Source organism: Mytilus californianus, unplaced genomic scaffold (assembly GCF_021869535.1).
Source record: "Mytilus californianus isolate M0D057914Y unplaced genomic scaffold, xbMytCali1.0.p SCAF_13, whole genome shotgun sequence".
In the NCBI taxonomy this organism is placed as follows: domain Eukaryota; kingdom Metazoa; phylum Mollusca; class Bivalvia; order Mytilida; family Mytilidae; genus Mytilus; species Mytilus californianus.
This window is the reverse complement of record NW_026262615.1, coordinates 1,259,964-1,283,939: the sequence shown is the minus strand read 5'-3', so window position 1 is coordinate 1,283,939 and position 23,976 is coordinate 1,259,964. Positions and strand designations below refer to the sequence as shown.

General features: G+C 31.6%; 1 protein-coding gene across 4 annotated transcripts in view; it reads right to left on the bottom strand.

Moving 5' to 3' along the window:
* Positions 1-23,976, bottom strand: part of LOC127722985 (neuroglian-like) — a 54,620-nt gene that overhangs the window by 5,043 nt on the left and 25,601 nt on the right. For 3 of the 4 annotated variants that reach the window (XM_052229388.1, XM_052229389.1, XM_052229387.1), the window contains exons 7-14: positions 22,481-22,580; positions 17,178-17,374; positions 16,073-16,231; positions 13,990-14,172; positions 11,421-11,777; positions 10,344-10,475; positions 2,783-2,861; positions 4-2,101 (exon numbers count right to left, since the gene is read on the bottom strand). In XM_052229388.1, the coding sequence (XP_052085348.1) occupies positions 1,897-2,101; positions 2,783-2,861; positions 10,344-10,475; positions 11,421-11,777; positions 13,990-14,172; positions 16,073-16,231; positions 17,178-17,374; positions 22,481-22,580 (1,412 nt within the window). In that variant the 3' untranslated portion in view covers positions 4-1,896. Of the gene's footprint in view, positions 1-3; positions 2,102-2,782; positions 2,862-10,343; positions 10,476-11,420; positions 11,778-13,989; positions 14,173-16,072; positions 16,232-17,177; positions 17,375-22,480; positions 22,581-23,976 lie in introns of those variants that run through there. The other variant, XM_052229390.1, reaches the window with a different exon arrangement.

The following is a 23,976-nucleotide window of genomic DNA, read 5'->3' as shown; positions in this document are numbered from 1 at the left end:
ATAATATAGCAATGGTCTCATTATAAAAACGAAATAAAAATTTCAAAACTTAAATATCAAATAAAATGGTAGATTTGGGATTTAGAAGTTTTACCCTAAGATAATTGATCAATCAATATCATTTGTGTCTTAGAAAAATTTGAATAACACTTTATAATTTGTGGTTGTAAGTTGAAGGGATATAAATTTAATTTATAATTTTGAGATGATCCTAAAGATAACTGGACAATATAATTTGCTTCAAAGAAGTAAGAAAATGAATATAATTACAATTGATTCCTACAATGTCACATGCTCTTTTTGCCAATTCAAAATAGCCAAATTATAAGTCAAACAATGGATATTTACAAAATCACAACCCTCAAAAAGATTTTAGGCATAAATAAGTGATATATGTAATGTTAAACATCATTAAAACTGTGTTTCAGTATTTCCTAATAAGCAATTGTCTTTATACAATTATCAAATGTTTTATGTGGCCATATAAAAATCAAATATTCAAAAAGAAAGAATTAAATAAAGAAAATATCAAGCATTAAATGATGAAAAAAATCTATAAATACAAAACATTAGGCTTTTAAATTCAGATAAAAATGAACAATATCATAAAAATCTGAACTTTTATTGAAAATTAAAATTAAATATAGTTTATATAAAATTTGGAGACAGAGAGTGAACAACAGCTTTCAAAAATCCAAGTATATACACCTTCAAAATAATTTTTCCAGTTTAATTCACTTTGCCATTTAATTTGGAAGTGTTGTTCTAATATGAAACTTCCCATCACCCACAAACTGAATAATCAGACAAAACATTCTTCCAAAGATTCCAAAATAAGATATGTACAAATGGATAAACAATAAAGGGACACAACACCAAATTATTTAATGCAAAGGAAGGTGCTCAATACTTCTTGGTGATTGTCCTTGTGGATTTACATTTAAAAGCATTTTTTACATTTCTAAATAAATAGAGTGAACTTTACTAACTAAGGGATAATCCTCCACCTTCGAATCAAGTTCTTAAGAAGAGTCAAATAGAATATAAGGAAATTAGAAATTTTCAAAATAAAGACTATAAATATGACATTTAAATCTTGTCATAATTAGTTTTTATAAATAATATTATACATTACACATCAAAATAAATTGAATAAAAATCTATGAATGATAAATTGTAAGGCTTAACCCCTAAGATACAATAATTGTTATTACTTTTTTCAACTTTACTTTTATTGGAATGAATACACATTTACTATCATATGGCACATTATTGTTGAAATTAAAAATGGAAATGAAAAATGAAATGATGATGATGAAATGTAATGAGATCATAGTCCTCTAAAATAGGAAATTATTGCATCGAAATATCACTAATAAAAAGTTTCTGCAATAGTTTAGGTATTGTTTTGAATCAGTTACACTTACATAAATTACACTGAAAAAGTTGAATATTATTCAATATTAATTAATTAAAACTACAAATGTTTTATGAATTATTACTCAATACTTTTACAATCATTTGAAAGACTTCTGAACTACAAACCTGTTTATATAGTTTAAGGAATTTCCTGATTGAATTTGAGTTACAGAATTTATTTAATCTTAACATTAAATTAAATAAAAAAGAATGTTATGGAAGCAACAACTATTAATCTGATGTTCAATTAACACTTTTTTAAAGTAAAACGAAACTAAGTGTACTATCAGCTCTACTCTAATAGTACTTCCAGTACATTTCTTAATTTTAGAACCTATCCCAATAGTACTGCTTGCATTTTTATTTCAAAATCTAAAAAATACAGAATTGCAAGCACTTTTACATTAGAACCATTTCTTTCAGTACTGTTAGCACTTTAATTTTAGAATATTTTTTAACATCTATACACATATATATTTAGACAGTTGACTGATTTTGATGTACAGGAGTCTGATCTTGACCTTTTTTGTCCATGTATACACCGATAAATGACCCATCTTCATTAAATTTAGTCATATCAGCATCATCATCATAATCTCCCATCATACTGTCTTCGTCGCTTTCCAATGGTTTCACATCATCCGATAATGATACTTTGTCAAAAGGGGTCTTTTCTCCATCCCTGTATCAAAATAAAATAATTACTGTATTGATTGATTGATTGATTGGTGTTTAACTTCGATCGCTATTGGATATTACATGGCAGTCATTGTTTTTGGTGGAGGAAGCGAGAGTGCACCGAGAGAACCACCCACCTTCTGGAAGAAAACTGACAATCCTAGTCAATTAGGATTGGAGTGGAATGCACCTACCACATGTGGAGTTAGAACTCACAACCTCAGTGTTGACAGGCTAGTGATACAGTAGTTGAACTACTGAGTAGACCACTCGGCCATCAAGGCCCCCAATATTTACTGTAAGGTTTATAACTAAACAAGAAAGGATTTGAACACATTTCAGAATGATGGCTTAATCTTTCAAATTTAAAAAAAAAATACAAAGCAATAATTTCTGAATTTACATTAACCGTTACAGATATGCTTTTTCGGACATTTCTTGAATAAAACAATATGGACCAGAAGATATTTATATTATCCTGTTATTTACACATTTATAACTTTGTAAATTTTGAACTTAATTTGCAAAGAAGAAAATTTGTGAAACTCTTGGCATAATTTCAATGGTCTATATTATACTATGTTTGTAAATGTGGGCACCACTTTATTATAGAAGGCTCAGCATTGATATAACTACTAGATTGCAGTCTTATTTCAAGTATCTAAATAAAAATTAAATTACTTACGCCCTAGATAAATCTGAAAAGCCACTGTCCTTTAATTCTTGAGCCGGATCGTGTCCAGCTGCAACTTCCTTCTTATCAACTAAAAATAAACACATATGTACTTATAAATCTGACAACTAAAAATAGACATATAAAAAATTATAAATCTGACAACTAGTAAAAAACGCATTTAGAATTATAAATCTGACATTTAATATTCAAACACATACAAAATAAGAAATGATTGTAACAGGATGCTGTTACGAAGTCTCCCAAACGAAGCTCCCATAATTCGTAATTCCCAGGATCGCCTGACATTGGGCAAAGTCCAGTGAAAATTGGTTTGGTCCAGTAAAGTTATATGCATTAGTGATGCCTGGGGAATAACCCTGTATATCATTCAAATCATCTTGGCATGACAAACCATAATATATATGGTTTAGGGGTGGGGACCTCAACTATTTACAAGATATTAGAACTTTCTCAAATGGCAGGGGGTCGGGATGACCCCTGGGGACTAACCCTATATATCATTCAAACCATCTTAGCATGACAAACCAGAATATATATGGTTTAGGGGTGGTGATCTTGACCACTTACAAGATATTAGAACTTTCTTAAATGGCATGGGGTGGGGGTGACCCCTGGGGACTAACCCTGTATTACATTTGATGTGCTTTATCATGACAAACCAGAATATATATGGTCTAGGGGTGGGGATCTCGACCATTTACAAGATATTAGAACTTTTTCAAATGGCAGGGGGTCGGGATGACCCCTGGGGACTAACCCTGTATATCATTCAAACCATCTTAGCTTGACAAACCAAAATATATATGGTTTAGGGGTGGGGATCTCGACCATTTACAAGATACTAGAACTTTCTCAAATGGCAGGTGGTCGGGATGACCCCTGGGGACTAACCCTGTATATCATTCAAACCATCTTAGCATGACAAACCAGAATATATATGGTTTAGGGGTGGGGATCTTGACCACTTACAAGATATTAGAACTTTCTTAAATGGCATGGGGTGGGGGTGACCCCTGGGGACTAACCCTGTATTTCATTAAATGGGTTTTATCATTTAGAACATTTTCAATTAAAAAGATTGTGTCTATCACAAACGGTTTTCAATTTATACTCATTTGAAAATTTTTAAATATAAAATCCCATAGGGTTCTATAGTAATACCCTCTTTTCTTTTTGCCCCTCAAAGTACCCCTTTATAAACCCCATTGCACAAACAAAACCCTGATTGCACCACTAGACATGTTAGTCTAACATATTGTGAACCCCTAAGTTAATCTGACAAGCGGTTTTTGAGAACGGATGCGGACAAGTTCAAATTTAAAAGCGGCGGAAGAGGAAGAAGAAGAAGAAGAAGAATAATAAGAAGAACTGAGCAAAAACAATAAGTCTTCACAAACTTCGTTTGGGAGACTTAATTATAAATCTGACCACTAGAAATAAACAGTAAACACATATATGGAATTATAAAATTGACCACTTAAATAATCACATCCTGAATTTTAAAACAGAAACAGCATTTCACATTCTCATAGCATTAATCAATTATTTCATTTCACTCATTTCAAACATTTTGGAAACTAGTGAGAATTTATTTTCAAAACTTATAAAATTACTTTCTTATTAATATAAATAAACTCATAAACATGTAATCCATCTTCAAAGAATTTAAAGTATGAAGTAATTATTTAGCCTTCCAAACTATTGCCCTTTTCTCCAGTACAAGGTATAGATTATATTATAGAGCCTTGTTTAGGGATTTAAAGAGGGATATAGGATAGTGGATACTCTTAGACTAGGCTCTATATATCAGACAGTAACATACACAAAGGAATTACTGTAAATTCAGAAATTATTGCGAGGTTTTTATTAATGCAAATAATGCGACTGTTTGAATATCGCAATAAGAAGAACTCGCATTTTGATATCTGAAACATACATCTGTACGAAGATTTTCCTAAAATCGCAATAATAAATCTCGCATTTCTGTCCATTCTTCAAAAATCACAATAATAAATGCATGCAAAAATTTCTGAATTTAAAATTAACTCACTCACCTACCTGGATATTTCTCCTGTCTTTTTTGGGACAAGGAGAAAGTAACAGACAATGATGCCATATACATTGGCCTACCTGGATATTCTCCCCTTCTGTTACTGTTTAAGACATATATATAGGTAATAACCCTGCTTTCATGAAATTCATATATTCATGAATTAGGAAGAATATTCATGAATATTCATGAATATTCCAGTTTTATTCATGAGTTCGATTCCAGTGTCAAAATTATTCATGAATAAGAAGCATGAATAGACTGGAATATACATGAATTCTTAATAACTGTCTGAAGACAACCAAAAAGAATTGTTAAAATGCCTAAAGATTACTATAATGAAGTTTTTTTCTTTCTAAAACTAATTTGGGGACAAAAGAAACCTTTTTTTTGGACATGAATAAACATGAATAAACTTGAATGTTTGGACTTAGAATTTTTCTAATAGTCATATAACATGAATAAGGATGAATAATGATGAATGAAATTTGGACTTAAAATATATCTCGATTGTGTGACAAACATGAATAAGCATGAATAAAGCTGCATGATAATGACTCAGAATTATGAGTGACCAACTGCACTAATAATACCGATGAAAAATGTAATTTGTTCTAGGATTTTGTTGTTTATTTGGACTATTTTTGGCTGAGGAAATATGTTCAATAATTAGATGAAAAAAATCATGAATATTTCATGTGACATCAAGCCCTTACGTTTGATATTTTGAATGACCCCACTTAAAACTGCTGCTTTGAAAAATTGGATGCCCTTTTTTTAATGCCTCTCCCCAACTTATTGCTTCTAAAAATAAAAGTTGTCCTCTTTCAATGAAAAATTTGAATTATTATTTGAATGCACTTGATAGAATGGAAGTAAAGATGAAAAAAATAATTTTCAAAATATTTATATTTGAAGTGTTTTCAGGTTAAAAATAATTAAAAGTAATATTCTGATATGCATTTGCATTCAATTTGTTTTATTTATTTTTTTTTTAGAAAAAAAAACAATAAATTTAAGGAATATTTTGTGAAAAGGTGATAAAAAAGGGGAAGTAACTGTAACATTTTTGAAATATACAAATTATTTATGACATAAAGCAAAGGTTATTTGTGTTAATTAACAATGTGTTTGACACCAAAGCTGTCAGGTGAAGCCCTGCACTTAATGGGTCACTTAATTTGACAGTTTACACAGCTAGCTGAACTTCCTGTTGATGGAAGAATTACGAATTTCAGTTTGACAGTATTTCAAAGTCAGAAAAATGCCGAGATTTTCGCGATAAAAACGACAGGGAGCCCTAGAAACGCCAACGGCTGTTTTGCCAGACAAGCTGGATCGTTTCTGATTTTCTACCTGTTGTCCGGCATTTAAATAACATAGAAAAATTATCAGATCAATGATAGGCCAACGATCGCCATCGTAATACCTTGGTTCTCAACTTAGTCTTATGTAAACAAGTCATGACCACGTGGTTTTTAGTAATTGTACTGAACAGTCCGACCCTAGAAAATACCGTCCTAGATAATGCGGCCATTAGTTCATCCGCATGCACCCTGTGCCGATTAAATTAAAGGTTTTTTTTTCTTATTTTTAAAAACTGGCCAGTAATAAATACTTTTATACGACACCCTTGATTTATTTTTATAATACCGTTACGGGGACGGATCAACTTCTGGCCGATATAATATGGGGCGAGATTGTCACCTCGACGTTAGAGTACTCAATAAAGACGTCATAAAAATGTGATTACGCTGTAGCAAAATAGAAGATTCCATGTGAAGATGTTTTCAGATAAGTGCATTAAAAATTTAATTTAACATGTGTATATAATGAGATTATAAAATATAATTTATTGAGGAACTATGATTTTTTTATGGTTTGTTTTTTTTAGCAAATCAACATCAGAAAATCTGAAAGCATAAACCTGGGAACAGTATATCTAATATATATGTTCCTGCATAAACTGAAAAATATATTTATTTTTAACAACATTGAATAATCTTGTTGTCACATAACAGGCATACCTGGTAGATATGTAAAAATTTAATTGAATTGTGTGAATGGTTAGGGGACGACCATTTGATATTCTGGGGGGGGGGGGGGGGGGGGGGGGCAGGAGGATTTTGAAAATAAATAACTCAGCCTTGATAATCACAAAAATAAATGGTTTGTTCTGTGGTAGTTTGAAAATAAATTACCTGACTTGCAATGTATTGAAAATAAATAACTCAGCAGGTCTAATCGAAAGTATGAGATGGCACCAGATTCTTCATAAATTCATCTTGTTTCCAAAAAAAAAATAGGGAAACACTTCCCATATCTTTTAATAATAAAAGTATAAATATTATTTAAATATACTTGAAATGTCAGAAAATTGGTTTCATTTAACTTGAGGTTAATTGTCTCAGGAACACTTACCTCACTTTTATTAAATCAGGGCCGTAACTACATTGAGACAAATGCCTCATGTAGGAAATTTCAAAACCAAACGCTTGTCTCCATATCAAATTGTGTTCACCGTGAGTGCCTTGCAAGAAGTAAGTTCTGTTCTCCCTCAGACGTAGCCCCTGATTTTTCGGGATCAATGTTTCTTATTTATTTGTCTTTTGTTCATTGATTGCCCTTCTGTATTCTGTTAGTGTTGCATTCATTTTGTAATTTAGTAATTTTAGACTTAACTATGTGAATTACATTTTTGCTTTTAATATCATGCATATTTGTCTTTTGATGTTGTTCCTAGAAACTTAAGTCTTACACTGAATCTATAACGTGATTTTGCTTTGAGACCAAAATATTGTCATAAAATTATTAAAACAGAACTTGCATTTTCAGTTTAAGAAAGGGTCTGGGGAACACCCAGAAGGCATGATTTTGCATCATTTGTTCTATAGCTTCTTGGGCCTTCAGCGGTTCAAAAACCCTTCAAAAAAAACATGTTTGCCAATACTTTTAGAAGAGCCTTAGTTTCAACCAAACTTTAATACTGTGTATGTATGCAATACATGTATATGCATTCGGGGATACAAAAGATTCATTTCTGCAGAGGATAATAATTAATTCTGATTAAATGGTACATAATGACTTGACTATACATGAATTATTTATAATAAACAAATAATTTAAAAATTGTATGTTTTCGAATATTATAAATATAGTTGTGAAAAAAAATAATCAGACCCTGGCTTTAATGAAAATGAAAAATCTTGCTTCAATAGTGCAGAAAATAGATAATCTGTCCTCTTAGTTTACAAAAATAAATAACCGATCCCAAACAAATCCTCCTGCCCCCCCCCCCCCCCCCAGAATATCAAATGGTCGTCCCCTTATTTGGTGAAAATAATAAGTCGCTAGTTTTTTATCTTCAGGGGATAAAAAAAGAGGGAGGGTAATTAATTTGATTCCAAATGGCTACCAATGTATACTGTATAAACATGCAATAATATTTCTATTGAATTTATTGCTTCAAAATGTCTAGAACAATTGATTCTTTGTGGATTTTTTTGATACTTTTAGGGGATTAAATGATTAAATGGAGCTGCCAAATTTGAAAGTAAACGGATTGCATGCAGATTCCAGTTACCTTTACTCAGCAATACTAGTTGGAAGTACAGAGACAGCAAATTTAATTACAGAAAGGAGGAGAACTTCACATGTATCCTTTATATCTGACACACATTTTTAATATTATAATATTTGAAACTGAACAGCGAGCATCATTAAGCCATGGTGAAAACTGTGTATCTAAATACAATTAAGACAATGAAATGCTTGAAGGTGTTAGTGAACATGGGGAGGAGGGGTGGGGTGAGTACCATATTTAATTAATGGGTAATTTAACAATATAAGCAGCCATTAAAAATGGCAAACAAGTTCGCTAGTAGTACTAGTATCTATAATTTTGATGGAAGTTTAAGGATCTGACATTAAATACAAGTACATTTTTTTTTAATAGGAACTTGACAGCCATTGAAATAAGATATTAAACATGGCCAATACAATGTAATTCATGCCGCAATGTTTATATATACGTGACAGATTTGATACAACAAGGGCAATATTCATCTACCTTATAATGAGGAATATGCATTTAAACTAATAAAAGAAAATATTTGCAAAAGAACAAATTTGTGCATTAAAAATAGATTTTACTCAAATTTTTTAATTCCTTATAGAATACATGCAAGACATTAAGTCATTTTATTGGTCCTGAACTAAGGACATTCTCAGGATTATCCAAGAATTATCCCAGGGCCAACTTAATGCAAGCAAATCTGTAAATCCTGACATCAGGATAATTTCCTGAGACCAGGACCTGATGAATCCTAAGCACAGGATTATCACAAGATTCTTTACTATGATCATGATGATATTTATGGTCTGGATGGTTTCTGGATATCCCTGGAATATCCTTGTTCCAATACCATCCCATGTATAACCCTATCTCAGGATAAGGATTATCTCAAGATTGCCCTGGGATTTTTCCCAAGATTATCCTGCTGGGGATATCTTGTGATATCCTGACCCATTTTCACAAGGGTCAGTCACCGTCACCAGGGGCATTAAAGTGATTTTCTTAATTAAAATGTCTTTAAATATTTTAAATATTTTATATCAAGAATGCAAAAATAGCAAAATATATTTAGAACTGCATTTTAAAGGTCAAATCCTGAATTCCTGCAAAAATAAAAGCTCGAGAAAGACCTTTAGCCCCTCATATTTGTATTCATGGAATTCCAAATTTATTTCTACATTCAATATTCAAGAACATCTATTTCACATTCATGGTTATTCTAAAATATTCAAGGATATTTCACATTCATGGTTATTCTAGAATATTCAAGGATATTTCACATTCATGGTTGTTCTAAAATATTAATGGAAAATTACTTCACATTCATGGTTATTCTAAAATATTCAACCATTCAATACTCATGGACATCTTATTTCACAGTAATGGTTATCCTTAGTCAGTATTCCACTATCAATACTCATGGACATCCTTTTTCACATTCAAGAATATTCTGTAGATAAATATTCATGTTAATTCTTGGTTATTCAGTTCATACAATATTCATGTATATTCAAGGTGCCATTTAACATTCATGAATATTCATGAATATTCATGAATTGTAACCTTGAATATTCATGAATATTCATGAATATTATTCATGAATGTTCTAGAATTATTCTGGAATATTCATGAATAATTCCAGTTCAGGAAAGCAGGGAAAGGAGAAGAATAATTACTCGCAATAGATAGCTATTCAAGGGGAAATAACTCATTGCCCTCTATGAATATTGCCATCTAATTCTGATCAAGTCACTGGTCATAAAGAAACATGATAACTATACAACCCCCAATTATGGATAGCCTGTACAATGGAAGTAACTATTTGGCCTAGCTGGGTCTTTTCTCCTCTGATTAAGTTTCTGGCTATAAACTACAACCCTCCAACAGTGGAGAGTCTATAAAAGGGAAGTAACTCATTTACTGACCTGGATATTCCCCTCCTCTGTTTCTGTATAAGGTGCAGATGATAAAGAAGACAACAATCAGTAAAACTATTACTCCTAAAATAACTCCAATGATCCACAAGTCAAAACCAGCAGAGCTAATGATGGGGGCTTCTGAAAGTAGAACAATAGTGTAAACAAACAGCAGGTATATTACACGGGGGGGGGGGGCTTCTATAAATAGTGAAACCAAAAGGGGTTACAAAGGGGTTTCTAGTTTCTATAAAAAAAACTAATTGCTTTCATTTAAAAGTTCAATATACTTAAATAAAGTTTCTAAGATTTCTAGATTTAATTTTTTTTCCTAAATGTAATCTTTTTATTTATAGTATATCAGTCACTCAATTGGCTTAAAGATTAAGTTGTGATTTTGCAACTGTAAGCAATGAATAGAGTCTAAATAACAAGGGGAAAATAATTTGAAATGTAATAAGCACATAAATTAATGGAAATTTGAAACCCCATTTCAAATATTTTGATGTTCATTTGGTAAAAGCTTACCTCAAACTGTTTCCTACATCAACATGCAATGTTGCGTTTATTACAGGCAAGATAATAATAGGCAGATTTTATCAATCTGTCAATACAACTGTCAATCAAGTGTCAAATTAAACATATAATGATATGAAAATGATGTGTGAAATAATAAAATGTAAAGTTACATTCTAAATATTAGGGAATGAAATATATCTATGCATACACTGTGTATTTGTCACTTACTATTGAGGATAAACTTATTCGAATATTTCAAGTTTTCTTTTTCTATCATATCAAATTCCAATTTTTCCAAATTCATGAAAACATAAAAGATAACTTATTTGAATGATTCCATCCATGATAAAATTGTAATTTATAGTTATAGTTGAATCTTATTTACTTTGTTGCACCTACATATAAAAATAAGAAGATGTGGTATGATTGCCAATGAGACAACTCTCCACCATAAAACCAAATGATGTAGATTTATGCAACTATAGGTCACCGTACCACTTTTCAACAATGAGCAAAATCAATCCTGCATAGCAAGATATATATTATATGTTTATTAATAACACTTACTGGGTGCAGGTTTAATGTTGCTCGTAACCTCAAAGCTTCTCATTTCCCAATCATGTGTATGTGAAATGTTGACTCTGTAAGTTCCGATGACAGCTCTGACCTTGTCATCATCATTGTCTTCATCTGCCTTGGCTGGATTGATGGTCAGATTGGTCATGTCTAAATTAAAGCTAGCAAACGGCTTACTCATCAGTGTATCGTGATCGTAAACCGTGACGTTGTCAGCTCCCAATAGAGACCACTTATAGATAAGTTTTGGTACTGATGGATCTGTGGTAGCACTAAATGCCATACTAAATGGTTCAGGTGCATCTATTTCCAACTGAGCTGGTGTAAGGACTTGAACCGAAATCGGCTCTGAAGTACAAAAGAAAAGCTATGAGACCAAGGAAAAAAAACATAAAAAATACCTTTTATATCAAACAATTATTTATAGAATAACTAATCGAAGAATTTAAATAGAGAAAAATATTCAACGAGTGACCGATCAACACATTAATTCACGAATGCGCATAGCGCATGAGTTAATTATCAGTGTTGTTCGGTCACGAGTTGAATATTTTTCGATATTTGAATTCTTTGATTAGTTATTCTTTTTATTACATTGGCAAATGGCTTTTTTTAATAAAATTAATGTAGAAAATGTAAGGAACTATATGTTTTTTCTACGCATTCACAATATGTTTTGATCCGACGTTATCGACGTCTTGACAACGCCTATTGTTGCATGACGTCAGAGAGTGAAATAACCACGTGAAATTATCGGTTTTTATTTAACTGGGAAATCAATGTAATTCATTGCTACCAATGTAATAAATTTAAATAAACACCTACTGTATAGTTCATTTACTTTTGTTGGTGACAATTTTTCACGGATTTAGGAAAATTTGCATTTTTGTGGATATCTTAATTCATGGTTTTGACAAATTGTGCATACAAGCATATAGAAAATTTGTAATCATTTAAATACCACCTGTACACACGAAATCTATAAAAATTGGTATCCCAAGAATAATAATGAATCCACAGTCTTTGATACAATCTGTTATTTCTATCATATGCATAGAACATATGCCACATGGGGCTAGCTATTATAAATTTTCATAAAACTGATTACTACTTTGAAGTATGCACCATTTTTAATTATTGTACTGTGAAAGTACTTTTATTCATGGGTATCGATTTTCATGGTTTGAGCAAAAGGTACATGTTCGTGGGTTCTTAAATTTGTGGATTTTTGTTTTCTGAAAAATAAATCGAGTGAAGAATTTGAAGCCATCACAGAACGAAGATTCTTAAAAATAACAATATGTTGTTTTATAATGATTTGTGAGACATTGCAAATTACAATTTTCATTTTCACTTAATTGTTCATCTTTCATTACTGACAACATTCATCAAATTTAATAAAATTTGTGCTTTCTGAAATAAGCTGATTCATCTATGCTTACTCGATTGGAGGAAATTGCAAAGTAATCATTTTGATTGTTGCACATATGTAATCAGAAGTGATGCCTATAACTAACCCCAGATTGAATGTTCAATAGATAAATGATCAGCAAAGGTGTTAATTGGGCCATAAACATGTCAGTGATAGAAAACAGTTACATAAAAAATGCTACAAATGTACTTTGAATTGTAGAAGTAATTCTTCTGAAATAAAAAGGCAAGCCCAATATGATTTTTTTTTTTTTTTTTTTAATGAGAATTATGAAGAGATAATTGCCCGGAAGTGTAAACCTCATTGATCAAAACTTATTTTTCATGAGAATTAAATGGTTAAAGTTGTACAGTTTAGGTATTTTTTAATGATTAAATGGGTAATGTCCTGTCTGAAGTTATATATATTATAGTTCAAAGTGCGTTTCCAGATATTCAATGTATTCTCTAGATTATATGCTCATATATGTGCAGTCAAACCTACATGGGGATCTTTCCTTTCAAAACGTCATAATTATTTAGACTACGATCTTTTCATGTCTTGATTTGGACAACAGTTATTATATTTCGGTGGACACTTAAATTTGTGGATAAACTCATCCATGAAAACCAGGAACATTGGCACCCCACAAATAAAAGTACTGTCATAGTATTCAACATAAAACTGATAACAACATAGTGTATCGACACGTTTCTATTGTTGAAGACTGTATATTGGCCTCTTTTGATTATTTTTATCATTGGTTTGTCTTTCTTTGTCTCCCCAACACTCCATTTTTTTATAAACAGATAAATATATCTCAGTTAAATAAATACAACTGGCTATAATATAAAGGTACATTCAAAAGAGATAAACAAGAAGTAAGATTAAAAAAAAACCTGTTCTACCAGGAAAACAGACAGTCAAAAGGTTACCGTAAATTCAGAAATTATTGCTATGTTTTTATTATTGGCAATAATGCGACTGGGTGAGTATCGCAATAATGAGAACTAGCATTCTGATACCTAATAAATGCATATTATCCTGAGGTCGTAGAAATTAATCTCGCATTTTACTCCACTCTTTAAAAAATTGCAATTATAAATGCGCTCAATCATTTCTGAATTTATAGTATATTATTATCCTTACCTATAACCCTTAGAAAAGCATCAGCGTAACTTGTAGCTACAGCATCATCACCATTTACATCAATTATAACGTTAGAAGTTTCACACATAATATTACACGAGTCACCTGGGTTCTGTACATTTTTTATGGTAAGAATTGTTCCATCATCACTTAACTGATACTTCTGTGAAGAACTGCTGCCAACTATAAAGTTCAAAGTTCAAACAAAAACTATAAAAACACATTTTTTTTTCAGATTTCAGATGAAATGTTTTATTAGTGAAGATATTTAAAAAATTAATGCTACATCCAAAAATTATCATAACAGCATTGCAAAATTGCAAGAAATTCATATTTTACAGAAACATGCTGAAATGTCTCGCCTTCTTTACTAACCATTGATTTTATGTTGATAGTCCTAAAAACAAAGCTTTACTACAAGTAACACATAAACTTAACATGATCCAAGAAAATGAGGTCAAGGTCAGATAAACCAAACGAGAAATACATGTACACCTTACAATCATTCAATAAACCAAACATAGTTGACCTATTGCTTATTGTTTCTAAGAAACAGTCTTAAACAAGAAAACTTAACATTGACCAATGAACCATGAAAATAAGGTCAAGGTCAGATGAACCATGCCAGACAGACATGTACACCTTACAATCAATTTAGGCATTAAATATAGTTGACCCATTGCTTATAGTATCTAAGAAACAAACTTAACCATGAAAACGTAACATTGACCAATGAACCATGAAAATGAGGTCAAGGTCAGATGATACCTGCAAGACAGACATATACACCTTACAATCCTTCCATACATCAAATATAGTTGACCTATTGCTTATAGTTGAAGAATAACAGACCAAAACACAAAAACTTAACACTGAGAAATGAACCGTGAAAATGAGGTCAAGGTAAAATAAAACCTGTGAGACTGACATGTACATCATAAAATATTTGCATACACCATTTATAGTTGACCTATTGCATAAAGTATTAGAAAAAAAGACCAAAACTTAAAAAATTAACTTTGACCACTAAACCATGAAAATGAGTTCAAGGTCAGATGACACCTACCAGTTGGACATGTACACCTTACAATCATTCCATATACCAAATATAGTAGACCTACTGCTTATAGTATCAATTATGGACTTGACCACGAAAACTTAACCTTGTTCACTGATCCATGAAATGAGGTCGAGGTAAAATGAAAATTGTCTGACGGGCATGAGGATCTTGCAAGGTACGCACACACTAAATATAGTTATCCTATTACTCATAATAAGAAAGAAATTAACATTACAAAAAATGTTAGACTTTTTATTCAAGTAGTCACTGAACCATGAAAATGAGGTCAAGGACAATGGACATATGACAGACGGAAACTTCGTAACATAAGGCATCTATAAACAAAGTATAAAGCATCCAGGTCTTCTAGCTTCTAAAATATTAAGCTTTTAAGAAGTGAGGTAACGCCACCGCCGCTGGATCACTATCCCTATGTCGAGCTTTCTGCAACAAAAGTCTCAGGCACGACAAAAATTACATAAAAAAGAGTATTCATCAAAGTTTTGTAACTTGCCAAAAATTGAGGGGCACAGCTCCCCTCTTCTCTTATAGTCATTTTCTGGGGGGGAAATAAATATTTTTTACTGCAGAAAAATCATATTTAGTACTAGAAAATTTTTTTTACAATCAAGCAATACAATAATTCCAGAAAATACACATTACTTTTTTTATATATTTCAACTTTTGATCAATAGAATTTATCACTTTTTAGACAGGAATTCATGCTAACCCTCAGTTTAAAACTGTGCCCCTCAGGGCTTTGTTCCTTTTTGCTCAATTTTTCCTTTGAGCTCAATTTTATAACAACTCTAAGAGAGGAGGAAAGACCAGAAATAGCACTATAAATAGATTGTTTTTTTCTGGGTAATCAGCCATTTGACACAACATTAAGCTTTTTTGCTCGTTCCCTATGCTCACTAGCATTAAAGGTTCAAATTGTGGCTTGCGGCTGATATCTTATGATATCAATGTGTAGAAATCCTGATATTCTATATACCTGTCTCTGGAAGACAAACAACTTACTTTGACTAGGGTTCAATACCACGCCATTCCTTCTCCAAATTGGCTTTGATGGAGGATCCTCACGTATCATGGATACCATGTTACATCTAAACACAGCATTGTCTCCACGTGGGATAACTTGAGATTCAAAAATCTGACCTTGGGGGAATCTAGGTTTTGCTATTGTTAAAATAATAAAAGTGCACATCATGATATAATACAAATACACTCAGCTGCTTTGGTGAGAAGAAAATGAAACCAGTAATTTGACTACAAAACTTTTTAAAAATGATTAACATATAATTGTGTTATTCCCTCCTGAACTAAGTAGGGAAGATATCGTAAAATAAAGGGATGTTAGTATTTATGATGAAACAGCATGTATATTTCATTACTCCAAATTATTAACAAGCCTAAAAATTTAAATGGTCCTTTTAAGGCCTTAATTATGAACAAAACCAGACATGAAAATAACCAGATATATATGGTAATGTTAGAAATAAGTCTTCAATTCTATTGTAACAGCTCAGACATCTAAAATTATTAAGGTTTTTTCAACTCTAAAAATCATATAAAAATGGTAATTTAAAATGTTTGTTAAAAACAAAATAAAAAAACCTTTATTTCTCAGAAAATAATAAATAATTTATCTTTTACATGTTGCTAATATATGACTTTAATAATATGAATACAAAAAAAGGAGATGTGGTCTGACTGACAATGAAACAACTTTCACCAGTGTTCAATTAAAGATGGATGTAATCAATCAAGAACATTGTTTTAGTCTAGTGCGTGTTCTGTGTAATGAACTAAATAATACACCATATCCATTTTGTGTGTGTAGAGGTATTTTGTGTAATGAGTATAAAACATCACATCCCGTTTTCCTTTACACCACTAACCATTCATTCTGTGTTGAAGGCCATACTTTGACCTATAATTGTTTACTTTTTACACATTGTGACTTGGATGGAGAGTTGTCTCATTGGCACTCATGCCACATCTTCTTATTTCTATTTAGATTCAACATGGATTGTTTTTAAAAAAAAAACATTTTGATGCATTTAACATAAAAACTTTATTTACTGAAAAAAAATGATAAACAAATAAATGGTACAATACTTACATGTAACATTGAGATATAACCTGGCTTCAACTCTAGCCAATATGTTGGTTGCTGCGCAGGTGTATGTTCCCTCATCACTGACACTTAACTGTTTAATCTTAAGGTTTCTCCTTACATTTACGTTTCTAAATTCGTACTTGTTGCTTGGCTGTATTATGGTGTTTTCAGGTGAATACCACTCAATATCTGGTAATGGACTGGAATACATAAATTAACATTTTATAAAATATAATGATGGAATTTTGTATTTCTCCATTTGTACAAATAGCTCAAAAGAAACAACTAGCAATGTATGAACTCATAATAATGTATCAGTATTTTGTGCATATCGTAGACTAAAAGTCATCTAATTCACTACGGAGATGACCTCCTTAAACTGCCAACAGTCTTATGACCTGATATAAACATAAATATAAATAGACAGATGTGTAATGACTATTTTTCAAGGTCTGTTTGATTTCATGTTTTAGATCCCCCCAAAAAAATAAATCATTGTTATACCTGTATATGAATGATTTTTTGTGGAACGAATCAGACAACAAAATGTTTTTTTTTTCTGGTGGCTACCTCGTTTTATTTTTTAATTTTGACGTTATTTTCATTTGAATAACAGAAAACAGTTAGCAAGTGTGTAACCCAGATCATTTAAAGGTTGCATGAATACAAATACAAATGAGTTAAAATATTGACTTGCAAGCCAATAATACATTTGCAATGTTTTTGAGCTTATTTTGACAATATTGAACCAAACTGGCAGCCATTAGCGAAATGTTAATTAAATTTTCCACCTCATTTTTAGTCTTAATTGTAGTTATAATGCTTATTCTAAAGGTTTCTCCATTGACCCTTTTTGAAAAAAAAAACATTGACATAATGGCAAAGTGTTTTGAATTTAGCCCCCTCCTACAAAAAAAACTAGAGTCTCTAAAGAGCATGTGTAGCTCACATTGGTCTATGTGCATATTTAACAAAGGACACTCTCCAACATTGTAGACGAGAATAGAATTCATGACAACAATCTCTGTTTTGTTGATCTTGTATTGCTGATCATTAAATCTGTTTAGTTTCTCTCTACCTTCTTTAGTTTTTGCTCAAAACACAAAAGAGGGTAAAATAAATCCTCCTTTAAGGGCAATCACACCATTAAAGAGTGACAGTCTACTAACTATATCAACAAAATTTGACTTGTTAGTAGATCTTGCCTTGCTGACCTTTTTGTGATTTAAAGTGTTTATTTATCTATTATAATTTTTATCATATAAGTTAAAACCCTCAAAAAATGGTAAAAATCGTCATTAAAGGGCAATAACTCCAATAAGGAGTCATCAGACGATTTCTTCCATTTGTCTTAAAAGTAGATCTTGTCTTGCTGAACATTTTTGCTTATTTAAGTTTCTATCTATCTATTATAATTTTTATGATATAAGGCAGAATGCAAAAAACCAAAAAATTGGTGAAAATCGTCATCAAAGGACAATTACTCTAATTAGGAGTTGACTGACGATTTCCACTATGATGACTTGTTTGTAGAACTTGTTTTACTGAATATTTTTGCAATTTAAAGTTTCTCTCTATCTATTATAGTTTTCAAAATAGGCAAAAATGAAAACAAGAGTGCACACACTGAAATGTCTCGCCTACTATACTGACCATTGATTTTATGTTGATAGTCCTACATATTAAGTTTTACTACAAGTAACACATTAACATTTATGATCCAAGAAAATGAGGTCAAGGTCAGATAAACCAAGCCAGAAATACATGTACACCTTTAATACAATCATTCCATACACAGAATATAGATGACATATTGCCTATAGTATTAAAGAAACAGACCAAACCATGGAAATTCTATATTGACCAATGAACCATGAAAATGAAGTCAAGGTCAGATGAACCCTGCCAGACAGACATGTACACCTTAAAATCATTCCATGCATCAAATATAGTAGACCTATTGCTTATAGTATCAAAGACCAATGACCAATGAACCATGAAAATGAGGTGGTCAGATGATACCTGCCAGAAAGACATTTTCACCTTACAAGCATTCCATACACCAAATACAGCTGACCTATTGCTTAAAGTTTAAGAAAAACAGACCAAAACACAAAAACTTAACATTGAGCAATGAACCGTGAAAATGAGGTCAAGGTCAAATAAAACCTGCCAGACTGACATGTACATCGTAAAATATTTCCATACACCAAATATAGTTGACCTATTGCATACAGAATTAGAAAAACAGACCAAATCACAAAACCTTAACATTGAGCAATGAACTGTGAAAATGAGGTCAAGGTCAAATAAAACCTTCCAGACTGACATGTACATCGTAAAATATTTCCATACACCAAATATAGTTAACCTATTGCATACAGTAATAGAAAAACAGACCAAAACAATAAAACTAAACTATAACTACTGAACCATGAAAATGAGGTTAAGGTCAGATGACACCTGCCAGTTGGACATGTACACCTTACAATCATTACATACACCAAATATAGTAGACCAATTGCTTATAGTATCTGAGATATGGACTTGACCACAAAAACTTAACCTTGTTCACTGATCCATGAAATGAGGTTGAGGTCAAGTGAAAACTGTTTGACAGGCATGAGGACCTTGCCAGGTACGCACATACCAAATATATTTATTTTTTTCAAGTAGCCACTGAACCATGAAAATGAGGTCAAGGACAATGGACATATGACAGACGGAAACTTAACATCATAAGGCATATATATACAAAGTATGAAGCATCCATGTCTTCTACCTTCTGAAATATTGAGCTTTTAAAAGTTAGTTAACGCCGCCGTTGCCGCATCACTATCCCTATGTCAAGCTTTCTGCGACAAAAGTCGCAGGCTTTACAAAAATGGTGAAATTTGTCATTTAAGGCAATAACTCCTATAAGAAGTTGTCTGACAGTTTTGATGTATATGGACAATTGGTAGAACATTCTGAACATTTTTGCTCCAGTCAAATTTTCTCTATTTATAAAGGTTTTCAAAATAATAGACAGAACTTACATTTTACCCCTATGTTCTATTTCTAGCCATGTCGGCCATCTTGGGGCCCAGTAGTTTCAGAGGAGAAGTTTTTTGTAAAAGTTAACCGACGACGCAAGACACCGAATGCCAAGTGATGAGAAAAGCTCCAGGAGAGCTAAAAATACAAAAACTAAAATAAACAACTGGATCATGAAAAAAATCGTAAGGGTTCCGCAGAACACAAGTGTCTCGCCTACTTTTGCTGTTAGTTGCAGGCTCAACAAAAATGGGAAAAAAATTATTAAAAATTTTCCTCTAGATACTATCTTTTGATTGTAAGAAGCTTCTGTCCAAGTTTGGTAAAAATCCAGGATGGCTTATGAATCTAATAAATGTTTTAAAAACTTTAACTGCAGACGTTATGTAATGTTAACTGGAAGAAAAACTAAGTCCATTTGTATGTAATCTTAACTGGAAGAAAAACTAAGTCAATTTATAAGTAATATAACGGAAAAACAGGAAATAAATGTTTACAAAATGTCCTTCTAGATACTAGCTTTTGATCATAAACAAGCTTCTGTCCAAGTTTGGTACAAATCCAGGATATTTTAAGAAAGTTATTAAAATTTTAAAAACTTTAACCACAGAGTGAATGTAATGTTAACTGGCAGAAAAACTAAGTCCATTTACAGTCGAACCTCGTTGTGTCCAACTCGGTTGTGACGAAAACTCGGATGAGTCGAAGTAATTTCTCGGTCCCGGTAAAATTCCCATTTGATTAATGCATAATTACCTCTGATGAGTTGAACTCGGTTGAATCAAATACTCGGTTATGTCGAGTAAATTTTATAGTCCCGTCGATATAAAAATTAATGTAAATTGACCCCGATGTCTCGAAGTTCGAAAGTAAGAATTTTCGAAAGATGCAGACCTAATGATAAAAACTCAAATCGGATGTATTTCTTATGTAACTTAATCATTTTCAAAAGAGATTAAAGCTGAGTAAACATACTTGTTTGTATAACAGTTAAATTGACATGTTTATGGTTGCCGGTAATTAACACCTTTGTTGATTGTTTAAGCGGAACTTTAGTGTGTTGAACATATTTCACATGAGATAAAAACGAAACGAATTTAAATGACACTAGCCGAGATTAAATCAATCGTTAGAATTAAAACTCATTAATTACATTAAATAAAGGATTAAGACAATTATGATAAATTCATGATAATTTAATGTACAGCAGAGACCCTTATCAGAGACGAATGATTTCATAATTTATAGTGACTGACCTTTATAAATATTTGTGTAGACTATTGATTTTATTTGTGCATGATTTGTATCTGTTCTTGTGTGCTTGATTATTATGAAGGACCAACAATGGCGATTGCATACACAATTATAAAGTGTGTCATATAGAAAAAAGGCACACTGTTCAAAGTATCTAGTTTACGCAAATCTCATACCGTATTTCTTGCATTACAAATTTTTGACAACACACTCGACCTCTGATGAGTCGAACCTCTGATGAGTCGAACCTCGGATGAGTCGAATACTTTGGTCCAGTCTTTTCGACTTCGACACAACGAGGTTTGACTGTATATAAGTAAAATACAGATAAACAGGATTTTTTTTTTACAAAATTTACTTCTGGATACTATCTTATGATCACAAACAAGCTCCTGTCCAAGTTTGGTAGAAATCCAGGATATCTTAAGAAAGTAATTAAAATTTTAAAAACTTTAACCACAGAGTGAATGTAATGTTAACTGGCAGAAAAACTTAGTCCATTTATCAGTAAAATACGGATAAACAGGATTTTTTTTTTTACAAAATTTACTTCTGGATACTATCTCATGATCATAAACAAGCTTCTGTCCAAGTTTAGTAGAAATCCAGGATAGTTTAAGAAAGTTATTAAAATTTCTAAAACTTTAACCACAGAGTGAATATTTGTAGATGCTGCAGACGACAACGACGACGACAGAATGTAGGATCGCTATGTCTCGCTTTTGCGACAAAAGTTGCATGGCTCGACAAAAACAAGAATGTGTCCATAGTACACGGATGCCCCACTTGCACTATCATTTTCTATGTTCAGTGGACCGTGAAATTGGGGTCAAAACTCTAATTTGGCATTTAAATTAGAAAGATCATATCATAGGGAACATGTGTACTAAGTTTCAAGTTGATTGGACTTCAACTTTCAGCAAAAACTACCTTGACCAAAAATTTTAACCTGAAGTGGGACAGACAGACGGATGATTCGAAAATCTATTCATTTAAAGCAGTACATGAGTACTTACTATCCAGAAAAGACACATTGTAGTTCCACCTCTCCACCTAGTAAACCTTTCACATCCTGGCTGAATAGAACCTTTGGTTTAACCTGTGTAGGATTAGTTACTGAAACAGAAAGTACAATTCTATAAGTCACTAAACAGTATAGTGGTTTGGTATTTATATAGGACAATTACCTAACACATGTGTTCCTTTGTTAAGGTTGGTGGCCATTACAACAAAACATTATACCTTACATGTTGTTAGTTTATAACTTAGATCAATATTCTATGTATGATTATCTTTGAAAAGAGACTATATAAAGTCATATAAAGTCATAAAAGCATTGTGAAACCTTTTCTAAGATAATTGTAAAAAAAAAGTATGTTCATTTGTTTTCCCAGTATCAAATTAATATAAATGCAAGCACCTGACCCCTAAGATACAAATAATTAAGCTTATTTTAGGAGAGTCTATGCAGGTCACTGTGTTGTCGATTTGCTTTAATTATTTTTTTATTTTTTTTTATCTTTTCGGTTTTCCAGTTCAAATTGTCATACATATAAATACTAGGAGTGAATAGGAGATGCACATTTCCTTGCTGCTTCAGATAATGCTTGAAATTTCTTTAAGCAAGAAGAAGTCTCAATACCCCACTACAGTGGATTTATCTATTTTGTTTGTATCAATTTCGTGAATTGACTGAAAATTGTATTTTCATAGATATTTGATTTCATGGTTATATGCTATAGTCTGCTTACAAAAAATAGAAAATGTATCATTTGTTGAACATATAAATTAGTGGATTACCTAAGCAACCAAATTCAGAAAAATTGGTACTTCAAGAATAGTAATGAATTCACAATATATCAAATTAAATTTTCTAATTTTTATATACCAATTCATTCAAATTAGAGAAAACTGGATTAATTAATGATTTGTGTTTTAGCCAAAACACAAACAAAGCAAACTTAAGAATAAAAACTTCACTTAAAAGTTGTAATTTTCTTCAAATATTAGGGAATGAATATAAATACCCCGTACATCAGCTCTCAAGGTAATAGCACACAATTTTTCAAAGATAGTGGACATGAGTCGAAACACTGCAACTTGGTGAACATGTGGGCACTGTGTATAACTGTAACCTCGCAGAAATCAATTAAAAGCAAGAGGAAAAATACCTCTTAGTAACAAATTAAGACACTAACTTCAGGGTGTAAATCATTTTATTGTTAAAAGTTTTAGTCAGTACATTCAATTTCCATAGCAACAGTTGAAGATAGTGATTAATGTATGTCAAAGTAATTTTTTTGTTATGAAATGGCTGAAATTAAAACAATGGGAAAATTACGGAGCAATTATGTGCTTTAGGTTGTTTGTTTAAAAAACTCATGTGCTAAGATGATGATTTAAAGAGAGATAAACTGTTGAGGAAACGAAAGATGGAAGTTATTGGAAGGTGAAGTGGACAAAATCAAAATGTATTTACTTTGTCCTGAAAAAGAAAGAACAGGAATGTAAA